The sequence below is a fragment of the Triturus cristatus genome, chromosome 5_2, assembly GCF_964204655.1.
Source record: "Triturus cristatus chromosome 5_2, aTriCri1.1, whole genome shotgun sequence".
Taxonomy (NCBI): domain Eukaryota; kingdom Metazoa; phylum Chordata; class Amphibia; order Caudata; family Salamandridae; genus Triturus; species Triturus cristatus.
In genome coordinates, this window is record NC_140588.1 from 929,403,568 (window position 1) to 929,418,344 (window position 14,777).

Sequence of the window (14,777 nt, forward strand, 5' to 3'; positions counted from 1 at the left end):
TAAGGCGTGACCTAGCAGGTATCCCAGCCCCCCAGATTAGTATAAGAGTGGGAGTTGGGCCTCAAGACTTTAGATTATCCTGAACCTGCAAAACTGAACAGAAACTCTGGACCTTCGACATTCGACGAAAGAAGAAGACTGAAGAATCTCCCTTGTAGCCAAGGAGTGGCTACCCTGTGCAAACAGGCACCATCAAGTGACTACCCTTTGCTTTGTGAAACGTTCGACGAGGAACCGACTGCAGAGCCCGACCAGAGCCTTGATTTCCAGACTTCTCCGACCCTCATCCACATCTGCAGCAGAGCTGAGATCCGTGGAGGCGACGAGCGACGTGGGACCGGCTACCTGGGAAAAGTGGCTAGTAACTTACAGCGCAGCTTCTGAGGTACCCTCGAAGTTGTGCACCGGGGATTGAGAAGCCCCAACCCCAAGCACCATCTGCACCGAAGACCAGCCCCCCACACTCCACGAGTCCTGCGTGGGGCCCTTCAGCATTTTCCTGCTTGCCGCGTCTGTCCGGTTGCTTGCCCGCTGGCTAGTGGCCTTTGTGACGACGCTCCCTAAAATCTTCTGCGCTGGTTTGGCTCCTCCAGACTGGCTCCCGCTTCTCTGCAAAGAAGAAGCACCCCAGACCTTCCTGGTCTGCACCAGAAGCAAGTCCCTTGTTCTTCGTGGGTTCCGCTTGCCAAGGCTTGGTGAGTCCTAGTCCAACTTCGACGCCGCCGACAGCAAGAGCCTTCGTGGGACAGCTCGCCTCCTGGTCCTGGTCGTCCTCGACGCTTCCTGGTCCTCCTGGCTCCAGCGACAAGCTTCACCTTCCCCTGCAACTCTTCACGACATCGCCTGGTTCCTTCCTGGTTCCACGTGGTCACTGGCTAGTGACCTTGACTCTGTCCCCTCTGCTTGCAGGTTTCTTCTCTTCTTGATCCCAGGCTTGGGATCCACCGGACACTCTCCCCTGACTGCCTGTCAGCATCTTTCTTCAGGCATCCATAGGAGTCGACGACGAAAACGACGCATCTTCACCCCTATGCACCCGCAGCCTGTGGGCTAGGTAACTTGGGTACTCCGGTGCTCATCAGGATAGTGACTATCCTAGTGTCTAGTTTTCAAGTCTCAACTTCCTAGCTACTCCGGAAGTGTCCTAAATCTATCTATTTCTAAACTGTAACATTGCTATTGACTTTTACGCATTACGCGTGAGTGTTTCCACTCTGCACACGAATCCCGTGGGCCTCCCACTCCCTAACTAACGCTAGTGTAGTGTAGCCCCAGCGATTCCCTAGGCCTAGGCCTATTCTATTTCCGTGACAGTGGTTCTTATACCACTTATTTAGTATATGGTTTGCGTGGCCCCTAGGGCCTAACTGTATTACTTACCTGTGTGACTTACTGTATGCATTAATAAGACTGTGTTGTACTTACCTCTAAACTCATAAAGAGTGCTGAGGGTTTGCTTAGAATAAATACACTTTATTTTATATATATATATCTGTTGTGGTGTCCTTTCATTTGGTATTCAAGGGATTATATATGGTATCACAGCTGGCTTCACATGCCATTCAGAGTTTAGCCTAAGACTGCTCTTGTCCATGCTACCACTAGGATAGCTGGTCTATAAGGTTGACTTTACAACCAATCACCATAAGGGTATTTGGACTGATATAAGGTGTACACTATAACTAGTGACATCATACATCAGGCCAACTTCTCACAAAATCCTCTTTTCATTTCATTTCAAGCCCCCTGTTGTCTCCCGTTTTCTTAAGGGCATTACTCATATGTTCCCTCCTGTTCCATTCGTAATGCCTCAGTGGGACTTTAACCTTGTTCTCACTTTTCTGATGTGCGCTCCCTTTGAGCCCCTTCACAACTGTCCAATTCGTCTACTGACTCTGAAAACTGCCTTCCTGGTGGCTATCACCTCCGCTATGCGGGTGAGTGAGCTCCAGGCTCTGTCAGCTAAGCCTCCCTTCTTTTCGGTTCATCCGGATAAGGTTGTCCTCCGGACACGTCCTTCTTTTCTTCCTATAGTCTTGACTCCCTTTCACATCGGGCAATCTGTCACGCTGCCCACCTTCTTTCCGCATCCTTCAAAAGATGAAGAGAGGCTCCACCGTCTGGACCCAAAACGTGCGCTGTCCTTTTAATTGGACTGCACAAAATAGTTCCGGGTGGACGACCAACTTTTTGTTGGATATGTAGGTGCTAAGAAGGGTAAAGCTGTGCACAAGCGGACCATCTCGCGGTGGGTCGTGTTGTGTATTAAACTCTGCTATTCCTTGGTGAAAAAGGTCCCTCCTGTTGGGCTGAGAGCCCATTCCACCCGGGTCACAGCGGCGACAACTGCCCTGGGACGGGGAGTCCCCTTGCAGGACATCTGTCAGGTGGCGACGGGGGCTTCACTGCACACGTTTGCCAAGCACTATTGCCTGGACAGCCAAGTCCGGAGAGATGGCCACTTTGGCCGTTCTGTTCTCCAGGACTTTCTGGTGTGATCTTGGTTCGCAGGCCCACCTCCGGGGTTGGTATTGCTGGGGTATCTATTCTAAGGTGAGGAATGTAACTAACGTGTTTCTTTCAGATGAACAAGTTACTTACCTTTGGTAACGATGTATCTGTAAGAAACATTAGTTAGATTCCTCACCGACCCACCCAGCCTCCCCGTTCTGCGAACCGACATCTAGGGTTAAGGTTATCCCTTTCAGGGCCCTGGAATTTTTTGGCACCAGTGTCGGTCTCTTGCATGGCTCAGCGTCCGTGGCGCGGAAAGCTATGTACAAGAACTGACGTCAGCGCGCGAGGGTGGCGTCTAAGTACTCCCAACGTCATTCCGGCGCACAATGCCGACGGACGCGGAGCCGCAGACGACGCCTACCGACGCGCAAGGGGTATTGCTACAAAAATCTTTCCGGATCCAGCCTGACGCCTGGGGATATTCTAAGGTGAGGAATCTAACTAACTAATTTTTCTTACAGATACATAGTTACCGAAGGTAAGTAGCTTGTTCTCCGCCTATACTACTTCTGCCCAGAGTGCTGAAGAAGATCAGGCGCGACCGGGCCCAAGTCATCTTGGTGGCTCCGGATTGGGCACGAAGGTACTGGTATCCCGAGCTACTCAGTCTGTCGATCGATCCCCTGATCCGTCTGCCTCATCAGGAGGATCTTCTGTCGTAGCAGCAGGGGACGGTCCTCCACCCGAACCTGTCCAGTCTCCACCTTCATACGTGGAGCTTGAGCGGCAGCGGGTGATGCCATTCGACTTGCCTCCTGAAGTCTGTGATGTTATTCTGGCAGCCAGATGTCCCTCCACAAAATCGGTATACGCCTGCAGGTGGAACACATTTGTGGCATGGTGCACAGCAAAGGCTGTTGATCCCCTTTCCGCCCCTCTTTCTGAGGTTCTCCTCTTTCTTCTTTCTTTGGCCCAGCAGGGCTCTGCTCTGGGCACCCTGAAAGGTTATCTTTCTGCTATCTCTGCTTTCTTACAGCTTCCTGATCAGCCTTCTCTTTTCAAATCCCCTGTTGTTTCTCGCTTTCTTAAGGGCATTACTCACATGTTTCCTCCTGTTCCCTTTGTAATGCCATAGTGGGATTTGAATCTGGACTTGACGTTTCTGATGTGTGCTCCCTTTGAGCCACTTCATAATTGTCCTCTTCGTCTTTTGACGCTCAAAACTGCTTTCCTGGTGGCCATCACATCTGCTAGAAGGGTGAGTGAGCTCCAGGCTCTCTCTTCTAAGCCTCCCTTCCTTTCTGTCCATCCGGACAAAGTTGTTCTCAGGACTCGTCCTTCTTTCCTTCCTAAGGTTGTGACTGCCTTTTACATTGGGCAGTCTGTCACGTTGCCCACCTTCTTTTCACCTCCGCATCCCTCGAAAGAGGAAGAGCGGCTCCACCGTCTGGACCCAAAAAGGGCTCTGTCCTTCTATTTGGATCGCACCAAGCAGTTCCGGGTGGACGACCAACTCTTTGTCGGTTACGTGGGCGCTAAGAAGGGACGAGCGGTGCACAAACTGACCATCTCTCGGTGGGTCATTTTGTGTATCAAGGAATGTTACTCCTTAGCTAACAAGGAACCTCCTGTAGGGCTGAGAACCCATTCTGCTCGGGCCACTGTGGCTTCCACTGCACTGGGACGGGGAGTTCCCTTGCAAGACATCTGTCAGGCGGCAACGTGGGCATCGCTGCACACATTTGCTAAGCATTATTGCCTGGACAGCCAAGTCGGGAGAGACAGCTTCTTTGGCCGTTCTGTTCTCCAGGACTTACTGGTGTGATCTTGGTTCGCAGACCCACCACCGGGGTTGGTATTGCTGGGGTATCTATTCTAAGGTGAGGAATCTAACGTGTTTCTTTCAGATGAAAAAGTTACTTACCTTCGGTAACGATGTATCTGTAAGAAACATTAGTTAGTTAGATTCCTCACCGACACACCCATCCTCCCCGTTCTGCGAACCGTTATCTAGGGTTGAGGTTATCCCTTTCAGGGCCCTAGAATTTTTTGGCACCAGTGTCGGTCTCTTGCATGGCTCTGCGTTCCTGGCACGGAAAGCTATGTACAAGAACTGACGTCAGCGCGTGAGGGCGGCGTCTAAGTGGTCCGACGACGTCATCCCGGCGCACGACGACGCCAAAGACGGACGCTGAACCGCAGACGACGCCTAGCGACGCGCAAGGGGTATTACTAACGATAAAACTTTCCGGATCCAGCCTGACGCCTGGGGATATTCTAAGGTGAGGAATCTTAACTAATGTTTCTTACTGATACATCGTTAACGAAGGTAATTAACTTGTTCATCAGTTACAGTATTCAGAGTTGTTGCAATGTTAAAGATAGGCAATGCGATGTAATGTTTCAGTTCAATGTGTTTCTATGGAGGAAAAACAGGTCAGTGACTTACAGGTATGTACTCGGTTTTGTAGTTCAGTCTCGGACTGGTAGTACATAGGCAGGGCAGGGGGTCAGGTATGTAAAGAGAATGAACCCTGAGCGGCACAGGGGCTGCCGGGTGCAGAGGTCAAAAGATAGAATGGGCCCAATATAGTACTATGGAGACAGGGGGGTACTCGGAAGAGCACCGGTCACAGGTAGGTAGCTGCGGTTTCTAGTTCAGGGCCCAGGGATCAAAGAGAAACACAAAGCGCTCTCCCATCAACACTCAAGTGGCAGGGTGCAAAGTAGGCGTCGGTCTCCCAAAGAAGGAAGTTGGTCGGAAAGAAATGCTGCAGGCTTGGACCAGGAGGCTGGATGATGTCGACCAACGGCTGGACAGATAAGTTGGATAGCTTGGGCACCCGGGTGCCGTCAGCTGGGCTCCCCAAAGTCGGGGGCGGAGGATGCAGGGGTGCCTTTTGGTGTCTGGAGTTTTTTAGCTGGGTCCTAACAGAGGCTGCAGGCATTGAGGAGGGGTCTTGGAGACATCAGCCACCAGTGCAGATGAAGTCCGGATCACCAGGGAAACATCTCAGGGTAAGTGGTTCACTCGGGCCATGGTCATCGGGTGCAGAGTGGTGCAGGGTCGCAGATCCACCTATATCTCTAGACTGGCATTTGTTTCTTTGCTGAACAAATCCGGTGTCCACAGGAGACTGGAGTCGTTTTTGAAGACAGCACAGGTCATCTGGGGTTCTTGAGGTTGCTGGCTGCGGGCCATGCTGATTTCTGGAGACCGGGTCGCTGGAGGAGACAGGCCGGTAGGGCTAGGGCCAAGTCAGTCTACACTCCCTATTATGCTATCCTCCGGGGGGGGGGGAAGCATAGGCTTTTTCCTGAATGGGTGAGTACCCTCATCTTCAGGATTGAGGGGACTGAGGTGTATGGGTGGAGTTGGCAAAGGGGGTGCACAACTTCTTTCCTGGCTAGGTTTTCTCACCAATTCTTCTGCCCAAAGTGGGGGTCATAGCCGATGGGCACCAGTTGCTGATAGCAGCAAAAGGCTGGGGGTACCTAACAAAGGCGGCTAGCCTTTGAAGCTTCCCTTTCGTGGACCGTTTCCATCCTGGGGGAGGATGGGCTTTGTTTCAGAACTCTGAAAGCTGAGGCTCTGGAAATTTGTCTGGTGGTGGCAGATGGCTGGTAGCCAGTCAGCAAGCAGACCAGGGCTGTTCGCTTTTCAGAGGACATCCCTAAGATGCCCTCTGAGTGCATTTTACATTAAATCCCACATTGCCATCAGTGTGGCTTTATTGTGCTTAGATGGTTGATACCAAACTTCCCAGTTTTCAGTGGAGCCATTCTGGTGCTGTGAAGTTTGGAATGACACAGTCCCAGCCCCTTTACTCAAAAATGGTTCCACTGTACTTACAATGCCTGTGAATGACATACACTGTGGGGGCATATTGCTCATGCAGCTATGCCCTCACCGGTAGTATGGTGCACCCTATCTTTAGGTCTGTAAAGCCTGCTAGAGGGGTGACTTACCCATGCTACAGGCAGTGTTGGTGGGCACGGCACCCAGGTGTGGGGTGGGGGCATGTCAACTCTTCAGTTTATTCTGCACCAGAACATGCAGCCTGCAGTGGAAGTGTGTGCGTGTTCAGGTGAGGGATCCCTCTGGGTGGCATAACAGTCTGCAGCCCTCGGGACCCTCTCGGGTCACAAGGCCCTTGGTAGCCAGGGTACCTTTTACAAGGGACTTAAGTCACCCAAAGGTGTGCCAATTGTGCAGATATAGGTACAGTTTTGGTAAAGAACACAGGTCCTGGGAACCTGATTGGTAAGGACTCAGGGCACACTCAGTCTAGTTGGCATCCGGCAAAATGTGAGGGGGTAACCTTTCAAAAAGGGGCACTTTACTACAATATTACTTAAGATTTTGTCAAATTTAGCAAAACCTATGAATTGGCAAGCACACCCTTACTATTGCAGGTAAGTGACTTTTTGTGTGTGGGGGGTGCTCTTCTTTTACTCAGGGTGCATAGAAATGTTTCTTAAAGTGGTCATCTGCCAAAATGGGTTATTTCATGCAATATGTTGACATTTTATCTACATCCGAGAAACCCTCTTCCTCTGAACTCTTTACTTTTGTTGATGTCCTGGCGTTCACTTATTCATAGATGATCTCTAAATTTGTTACTTGGTGCACAGTGGCTGTCTTAGAGCAGTTCAAGTTGTGAATCCGGATTAGGATGAAAAACTGCACTGCTTTAATCATGTAGTATCCAGCAGTGGCTGTGCCACATTGTAATAAAAGCATTTACAATAAAGATTGGTGAATTGTGCATGGGGTGGTCAGTGTTGGAAATACAGAAATAAAACATGAAGTTGTTGTATCCTGTACATTTATTTTGCTAATTCTTAATTGACCTGTCCTCCATTAGTTAAAATATGACATCTGTTTTGACTTTCTTCTGTTAATATTTTCAGATGGACAACAGGACGATGAAGCCAGTAAAATTGAAGCTTTGCACAAAAGAAGAAATTTACTTGCTGCGTTTTGTAAACTCATTGTATATAATGTAGTGGAAATGAATACAGCAGCAGATATTTTTAAGCAGTATATGAGGGTAAGGTTTACTGTTTTCTCATGCTTTAGAATCAAATTCCTTTAACACCTGAACACAAAGCTTCTTGGTTGTAGGTTATTTTTTGTCTTTCATGTTGTGCATTTTAAAGCTGCCTCTTGGGTTGTAATGAATATATTCTCAATGAATGGTCTTAAAAATAGTGTGAGAAAGTGCCCTCTTTCTGCATGTTTGCCCCCACTTTTTGCTGAATTGCTGATGTACTTTGACTGAGTGTGCCCTGGGATCCTGCTAATCAGCTAACCAGGGCCTATGTTCTTTCCCTAAAACTGCATTGAAGCCTAAGCCCAATTGGCATCTCTGGCCACAGGAGGTCAGCCCCTGGTAAATGGTGCCACAGGTACCCAGGGCACTGTGACCAGAGAAGGCCTCTAAGGGCTGCAGCACTTAATGTGCCACCCTTAGAGGTCCTGTACCACTACACTCTAAAACTGCCTTTGCAGGCTGCTTGTTTTGGTGCAGAACAAAGTGAAGTAGACATGGCACACATCTGTGTGCCATACCTACAACCCATTGCCCTGGCATAGGTCAGTCACCCCTATAGCTGGGTGCACTATACCAGTGGTGAGGGTACAGGTTCATGAGCCCTGTACCCCTACAGTGTGTAAGTCCATTCTTAGACATTGTAAGTGCAGTGCTGCCATTAAGAGTATATGGTGCTGAGAATTTGTCATTACGAACTCCACACCACCATAATGGCTACACTGAAAACGTAGAAGTTTAGTATCAAACCTCTCAGCACATTAAGCCCACACTGATGCCAGTGTGGGATTTAATGAAAAATACACACAGAGGGCATCCTAGAGATGCCCCCTGAAAACTAACCTCCCTCTAGTGTCCAGGCTGAGTGGCGGCTTTCAGCTGCCACCACCAGACATGTTTCTGGACCCCTGGGTCGAGAGCCTGCCTCTCTCTGGGGCCTGAAACAATGCACATCCTGGGTCGAGGTGCCAAGCCTCCTCCCCCAGGATGGGCAGGGTTCACAAAGGGGAAGATTCAAAGGCTTGCCGCCTTTGTGAGCTTCCCCAGGCCAGTTGCTGCTTTCAGCAACTGGTCCACACTGGTTCTGAACCCCACTTTGGGCTGGAGAACCGGTGGGGAAAACAAGTGAGGACGAGAGGTTTGCCCACCTCTGCCAACTCCACCCCTCAGGTTGGGGAGGCGAGGTGAACCACAACTCTAAGTCCACGCCATCTTGAAGATGGGGGGACTCAGCCAACCAGAGGCAGGCACATGCCCCCCCCCTCCCACCTGAGGGTGGCATAATGGGGGGTGTACCCACCCCAGGGAAGTGACTATTGGTCCCTGCCTTTTACCTACCTGTATCGCCCCTAAATCTAGTATTTAGGGGCACCCCTGAACCTTGCTTCCTCAGACAAGAACCTGCAACAAGAAAAGGAGGATCCAACAGCCGTGCTGAAGCCAACAAGAGGACGATGCCCACTGACTTGGCCCCAGCCCTACCGGCCTGTCTCCACCTGGAACCTGCTCCTGCGAAATCCCGGTGTGTCCTGCAACCAGCAACCTCGAAAACCCCGGAGGACCTGCCTGCCTTCAAGCACAAAGACTTTGTCTCCCGTGAACACCGGATTTGTTCACCTGCAACCTCTGGCTCCAGCCAGACATCTCGAATCCGCCCCACTCTGCACCCACTGTCCACTGCCTAAGTGGGCAAACACCACAAGGAGGTCACCCCGGCGATCCTGACCCGAGATCCAGCAACCCCTGGCCTGCCTCAAGCCTCCAGCCGTCACCCGCAGCCTAAATCCAGGAGGGCCCCCCCTAACCGTGACAGGAGATGGTAAGAAGATCCGACCCCAAAAGGCACACCTGCACCAGACGCCCTATGGCCTTGTGTGCCCAAAGCAACGGTGCCTAACCAACCCCTAACTTCCCAACTTATCTCTAGAAGTGGTGGTCGCACCCAGAGGACCTTCGTCCCCGAGCCTGCAGTACCTATGCAAACCGGAAGTTCCCAATTGAAACCAAAAGGGTGCCAGAAGTCCGCTGAGGGTGAACCTTTGGTGCGAATTTGTTTCCCCATTTGCCCTGAGCTGAAGTCTAGGAGCTTTGCTCCCACAACCTAGTGGCCTGCTTGCCAGCAACAACCAAGCGGAGGCCCCCTATCCCTAATTGGATAACATTGGGCTTCAACACTCTGCACCCGGCTGCCCTAGTGCCTCTGAGGGTGTAACGAAAGTGCATCTTTGACCCTGGGGGAACCCTTGTTCTATCCCCTGAAGCTCAATTCCAAAGACTGATTACTTACCTGGTAATAGTTTACTTCATTTCTCTCCATAGAAATCCATTGACTGTTTTTCTCACAAAAAGTGTAGAGTTGATTTATATGTAAACCAGAAAAATAACAATTGTGCAAAACTGATTTTACTTACCTTTTCTCTAGGAAATGTCCCAGTGTGATATCTAGGCATATCACACTGAGTAGAAAAAGTAACGTAAAATTAACTTGCCTGTAATTTTCATTGCTAAGTCGATACAAGGTATATGTACAGCATTTCACAGTATTTTATTACCAGTAATTCAAACTGTAACGATTTCAAGGTACATTTACAATTGGATTTCAAACTGTATATTTACTGCAAAGTATTTATCAACTTACCTGTGCCAGGCTTGCTTGGTTCTAGAAAATAAAATACCGAAAAGAATAATTTTATACAAAACCAGTTGGTCTGAATTTCAGTCTTTGAGTGTGTGAAATCATTTGCTGATTGAATTGGTACTACAAATGCTTAACACTGTCCTCTGATACTGCCTTACTGCTCGACCACACTACCACAAATAGAGAGTGAGGTGCTATCTAACTTTACCTCTGCCTACCTTTGGGGTTCCACTGGACTCTGTTCACACTATACCTCACTTTGGTATAGTATATATAGAGCCAGCTTCCTTCAAAACTGCAACTGTGAATTCAGTTGTTATAGTAAATTGTTAAAAATTTCAAGAAGTTCTTTACAATTGGAGGTTCAAATCAAAGGTTGCTCTCTATCCATTCAACGTCCTCTATGATGAATACTTTTCAGGCATGTCCCTCATATGTCCATATCCCTCAAGACAACACTTCTGGTTCCAGAAACCAATTGTTCATTAACGTCAGATCCTTTCAGGCATTATATGGCACTGTTGAGGCTACAATTTCAACCCTCTTGATAGTACACAACAGATCTATTAAAGGCAGCTCCATCCATATCTCCCGGTCATCAGCACTTTTGTTCGAGGCATGTGTGCTGTAGATACACATGCTTTGCATACTCCTGCCATCTAGTTTTGGGTCCAATGTTTGCAAGTTGGTTTTCTTCGAAGAAGTCTCTTCCAGTCACGAGGTAAGGTGACTTTTTCCTTCAATGATAGTGCACATGGACATCGACTCCATTGTTGGATTGTTTTCTTTCCGCCATTGGGTTCGGACTTGGTTTGCGGTGCTCCGGTTCGAAACCGTTCTTCGGGATTCCCCCCCGGTGCACAACCAACTGTACCCTCGTTGTTATTGTTTCTTACGTGTCTCACCATTCTCCGCGTAAAGAAGACTCGTTGGGGGCCTTCGGGCCTAGCTGCTACAGTCGACTTTCACTCAGTTCTGTAGTATCCAGTCTTCTGCCTATGAAACGGACTCTGATTCAATTCTGTCTTCGGATACAAAGCAGGAAGAAATGGAGGCTTCAGCAGCGGAAAAGGAGGAGGCCTTTTCTGTCCAAGAATTGGACTCGGATCTGGAAATTGAGTTGGAGTCTGAAGAAGTTACAGTGGGATTGGGTGCTGTGAGTAATAAAGCCCCTTTGACCCCTGAAATCCCTTCCTCCAAACAAAAGGCTTCTGGGCCACCACTGCCTGTTGGTCATGGTCTTCACCAAGAGACTGCTTCTAACGCTCTACCCTCTGGCTCGGCACCAACCCAGACCATAAAGCCTTTCGGCTCGGGGCCGAGACAATACCCCCTCAGTTCCGAAACATTCTGGACCGAAAGAGAGAAAAGACAAATCCAGCTTGCACTGGCAATTTTGACACTGAAACAAAAGATGCTGCCTTTAAAACCACCGAAGCCGATTTTGGAAAAAATGAAAGAGAAGCTGTATCCCAAACAAAAGAAGATTCATATAAATCCTGATACTGGTCACATACCAGCTAAACCAGTAATGCCTTCAAAAAGAAAAAGTAAGGCAGACACTGAATACAAAATCACTCTAAGGAAGAAAAAGGACATGGCTACCAGCTCTATTAACATTCCTCAATCTCCTCCACCTTTTTCACCAATTCCCATTATACCAGATATAGATCCTCTACACATTACACCATCAGGGTGACACAATAAGTGCTGCAGCCCTTAGAGGTCTTCCCTGGCCACAGTGCCCTTGGTACCTACAGTACCATTTACAAGGGACTGACATTTGGCCAAACAGTGCTGATTGGGTTTTGTCTTAATGCAGTTTTAGGGAAAGAACATAGACCCTGGGTTCCTGTTTGGCAGGAGCCCAGGGCACACTCAAAGTACATCAGCAGTTTGGCAAAAGGTGGTGGCAACCATGCAAAAAGAGGGCACTTAATTACAGTTACCCTTCAACATGTGCTTCACTTCTACAGGAAGGCGACTTTATGTCCACACTAGACTTAAAGGACGCATACTTACATATTCCTGTACACCCAGCACATAGCAAATATCTCAGATTTGTGATAGTAGGAAGTTACTATCAGTTCGAAGTACTCCTATTTGGAGTAACTACTGCACCCAGAGCATTTACAAAATGTCTTGGAGTAGTAGCAGCTCATTTAAGAAAACACAAATCATGTCTTTTCATATCTGGACGATTGGTCATCAAAGCAAACACACTGCAAAGGTGTCTATAGCATACTCAAGCTACCATAAAACTCCTTCATCAATTGGAATTTACAGTCCATGCACAAAAATCCTGTTGTCAGCCTCACAACTGCAACCATATCTGGGAGCCGTGATAAACACTCACACAGCTCTAGCCTCTCCCAGAATTCAAAACTTTCAAACTTTATTACTGCAGTTTCAAACGAATAAATACTGAACAGTCAAATCTTTCATGCAACTGTTAGGGATGAAGGCATCATGCATTGTAATAGTGTCTCATGCAAGATTAGCCATGGGTCCTCTACAGGAATGCTTAGCACATCCGTGGATTCAATCACAGGGTCAATAAACAGAGCTAATGTTGGGAGACAGCTGCACCCATCCCTCTCTGCAGTGGTGGAACACACAGAACCTTTCAAAAAGGGGGCCTTTCATTGACCCAGTTCCACAAACTGTGCTAACAGATGTATCTCTCACAGGTTGGGGTGCTCATCTTCAACATTTAACAAATTGGGGTTTATGGAACAACAAGCACAACACTCTTCACATCAATTACTTGTAATTTCTAGTGGTTTATCTAGCACTAAAAGCTTTTCAGCCTCACCTTGTAGGGAATGTTGTCTTAGTCCGTACAGGCAATATGACAGCTTTTTACAAAAACAAGGGGGGTTGGGGCAACACCAATTTGCCAACCTCCTCAGCAGGATGCAGCAACAAGTACACTAATGGGAACTTCATCCCCAGGTTCTCCTTCTATATTCCCAAAAATGGTGGTTTCCACACACAGATCTCTTTGCCACAGCAGAGAACTCAAAATGCCCAAACTTTGCCTCCATATATCCACACCATCTATCCAAAGGCAATGCCCTATGGATCAAATGGTCCGGGATATTTGCTTATGCTTCTCTGCCTCTCCTTCCATTTCTGCTTCGGAAACTCAGGCAGACATCTTTCATGCTAATTCTTGTGGCTCCCACATATTCATTTTTTTTTTTTTTTTTTTTTTTTTTTATAGTTATAATTTTTTTTTTTTTTTTTTTTTTTTTTTTTTTTTTTGAAACCGTTTATTGCAATCTCAAATATATACAGGTAGGGGCCTACAACCTTCTGGCCGGCCGCTAAAGTGACGATAACAAATGACATACATACAATGAGGCACTTAGCTTTATATAGACACTAAGGCAGGAGGTATTCACAACGCGGGCCATATGGCTCTGAGCCCACAATACGGTTTCATTTTATACAACACAACAACATAAATAACCACACACCCGCAAGGCAACCCACGATCGAAAGTGGCAGCACGTGTTCCTCAAATGGGGGACCCCAAACCATCCACTGAAAACCCCCGAGAGGGGAAGGGAAACAGGTCTGGGACCGGGAGAATACTGCGCTCGGAACTGAGGGAGGGAGCAAACTAGGGGGGTGGAGCTGGTGAAGCGGGAGGCAACAACGGCGGCTCGCAGATATCCCCGCGGTAGGCGTTCCAGGGGCCCCATATCTTCACCCATGCCCCAGGCTTACCCCGCGCCACACACACCACCCCCTCTCGGAACATGCACCAATCCACGTGCTCCCTCCAGGCCGACACCGCCGGGGACCCCCAGGATCCCCACAGCCGTGCAACGTCCCGCTCAGCCACCATATAGCCCAGAGTCACCCATCGCGTCTGCGGGACCGAGCAATCGGTCGGCTCCCACACACTCAGCAAACATCTCCTCGCTTCAGGCAACAGCGCGACATGCGCAACCGCTCGCAGGACCTCATGCACACCACGCCAGAATCGCTCCACCCTCGGGCATTCCCACAAAATGTGCAAAAAGGTCGCTGAAGCACCACACCCACGCTTACACAATCCGTCCTCGGCATAGCCCATACGCAGAAGCCTTGGCCCCGTCATGTACACCCGGTGGAGTATCTTAAGCTGGACGAAACGAAGGCGAGCCGGGACGGCCACCTCCTTCGGAGAGGCCACCGCGGAAATCCAGTCCTCGTCGTCCAACTCCAGCCCATCGGCAACCCAGGCCTCGCGGAGGCCAGTCAGCAAGCCCAAACGATCATCCATCAACTTCCTGTAAATGAGGGAGATCGTGCCGTCCGGAACATGGCCATCCAGCACTCAACCCTCCAGGGGGGAGGACTCCGGGATGGAGGCCACGCCCGGGAAGACGGAGCCCAGCGCATGACGGACCCGCAGGTACCGAAAGCACCCACTGCCCCGCAGCTGAAACTCCGCCCGCAACGCCCCGAATGCCCTAAATCCTCCCCTCGTCCAGAGATCCCCCACCGCACCGATGCCCATAGTGTCCCACTGCTCAAAGCCCTTCGAGGTCCACAGAGAGCCCAACCTCTCAGACGCATACAGCGGTGACGCCCGGGTCAAACGGTCCTTCCAGCCCATAGCTGCATTAGCCGCG

The 14,777-nt window shown here is 49.3% G+C and overlaps 1 protein-coding gene across 2 annotated transcripts in view; it reads left to right on the plus strand.

Moving 5' to 3' along the window:
• Positions 1 to 14,777, plus strand: part of STAG2 (STAG2 cohesin complex component) — a 1,427,207-nt gene that overhangs the window by 993,856 nt on the left and 418,574 nt on the right. For both annotated transcript variants that reach the window (XM_085608133.1, XM_085608134.1), the window contains exon 27: positions 7,372 to 7,511. In XM_085608133.1, coding sequence (XP_085464259.1) covers positions 7,372 to 7,511 — 140 coding nt within the window. The remainder of the gene's footprint in view (positions 1 to 7,371; positions 7,512 to 14,777) is intronic.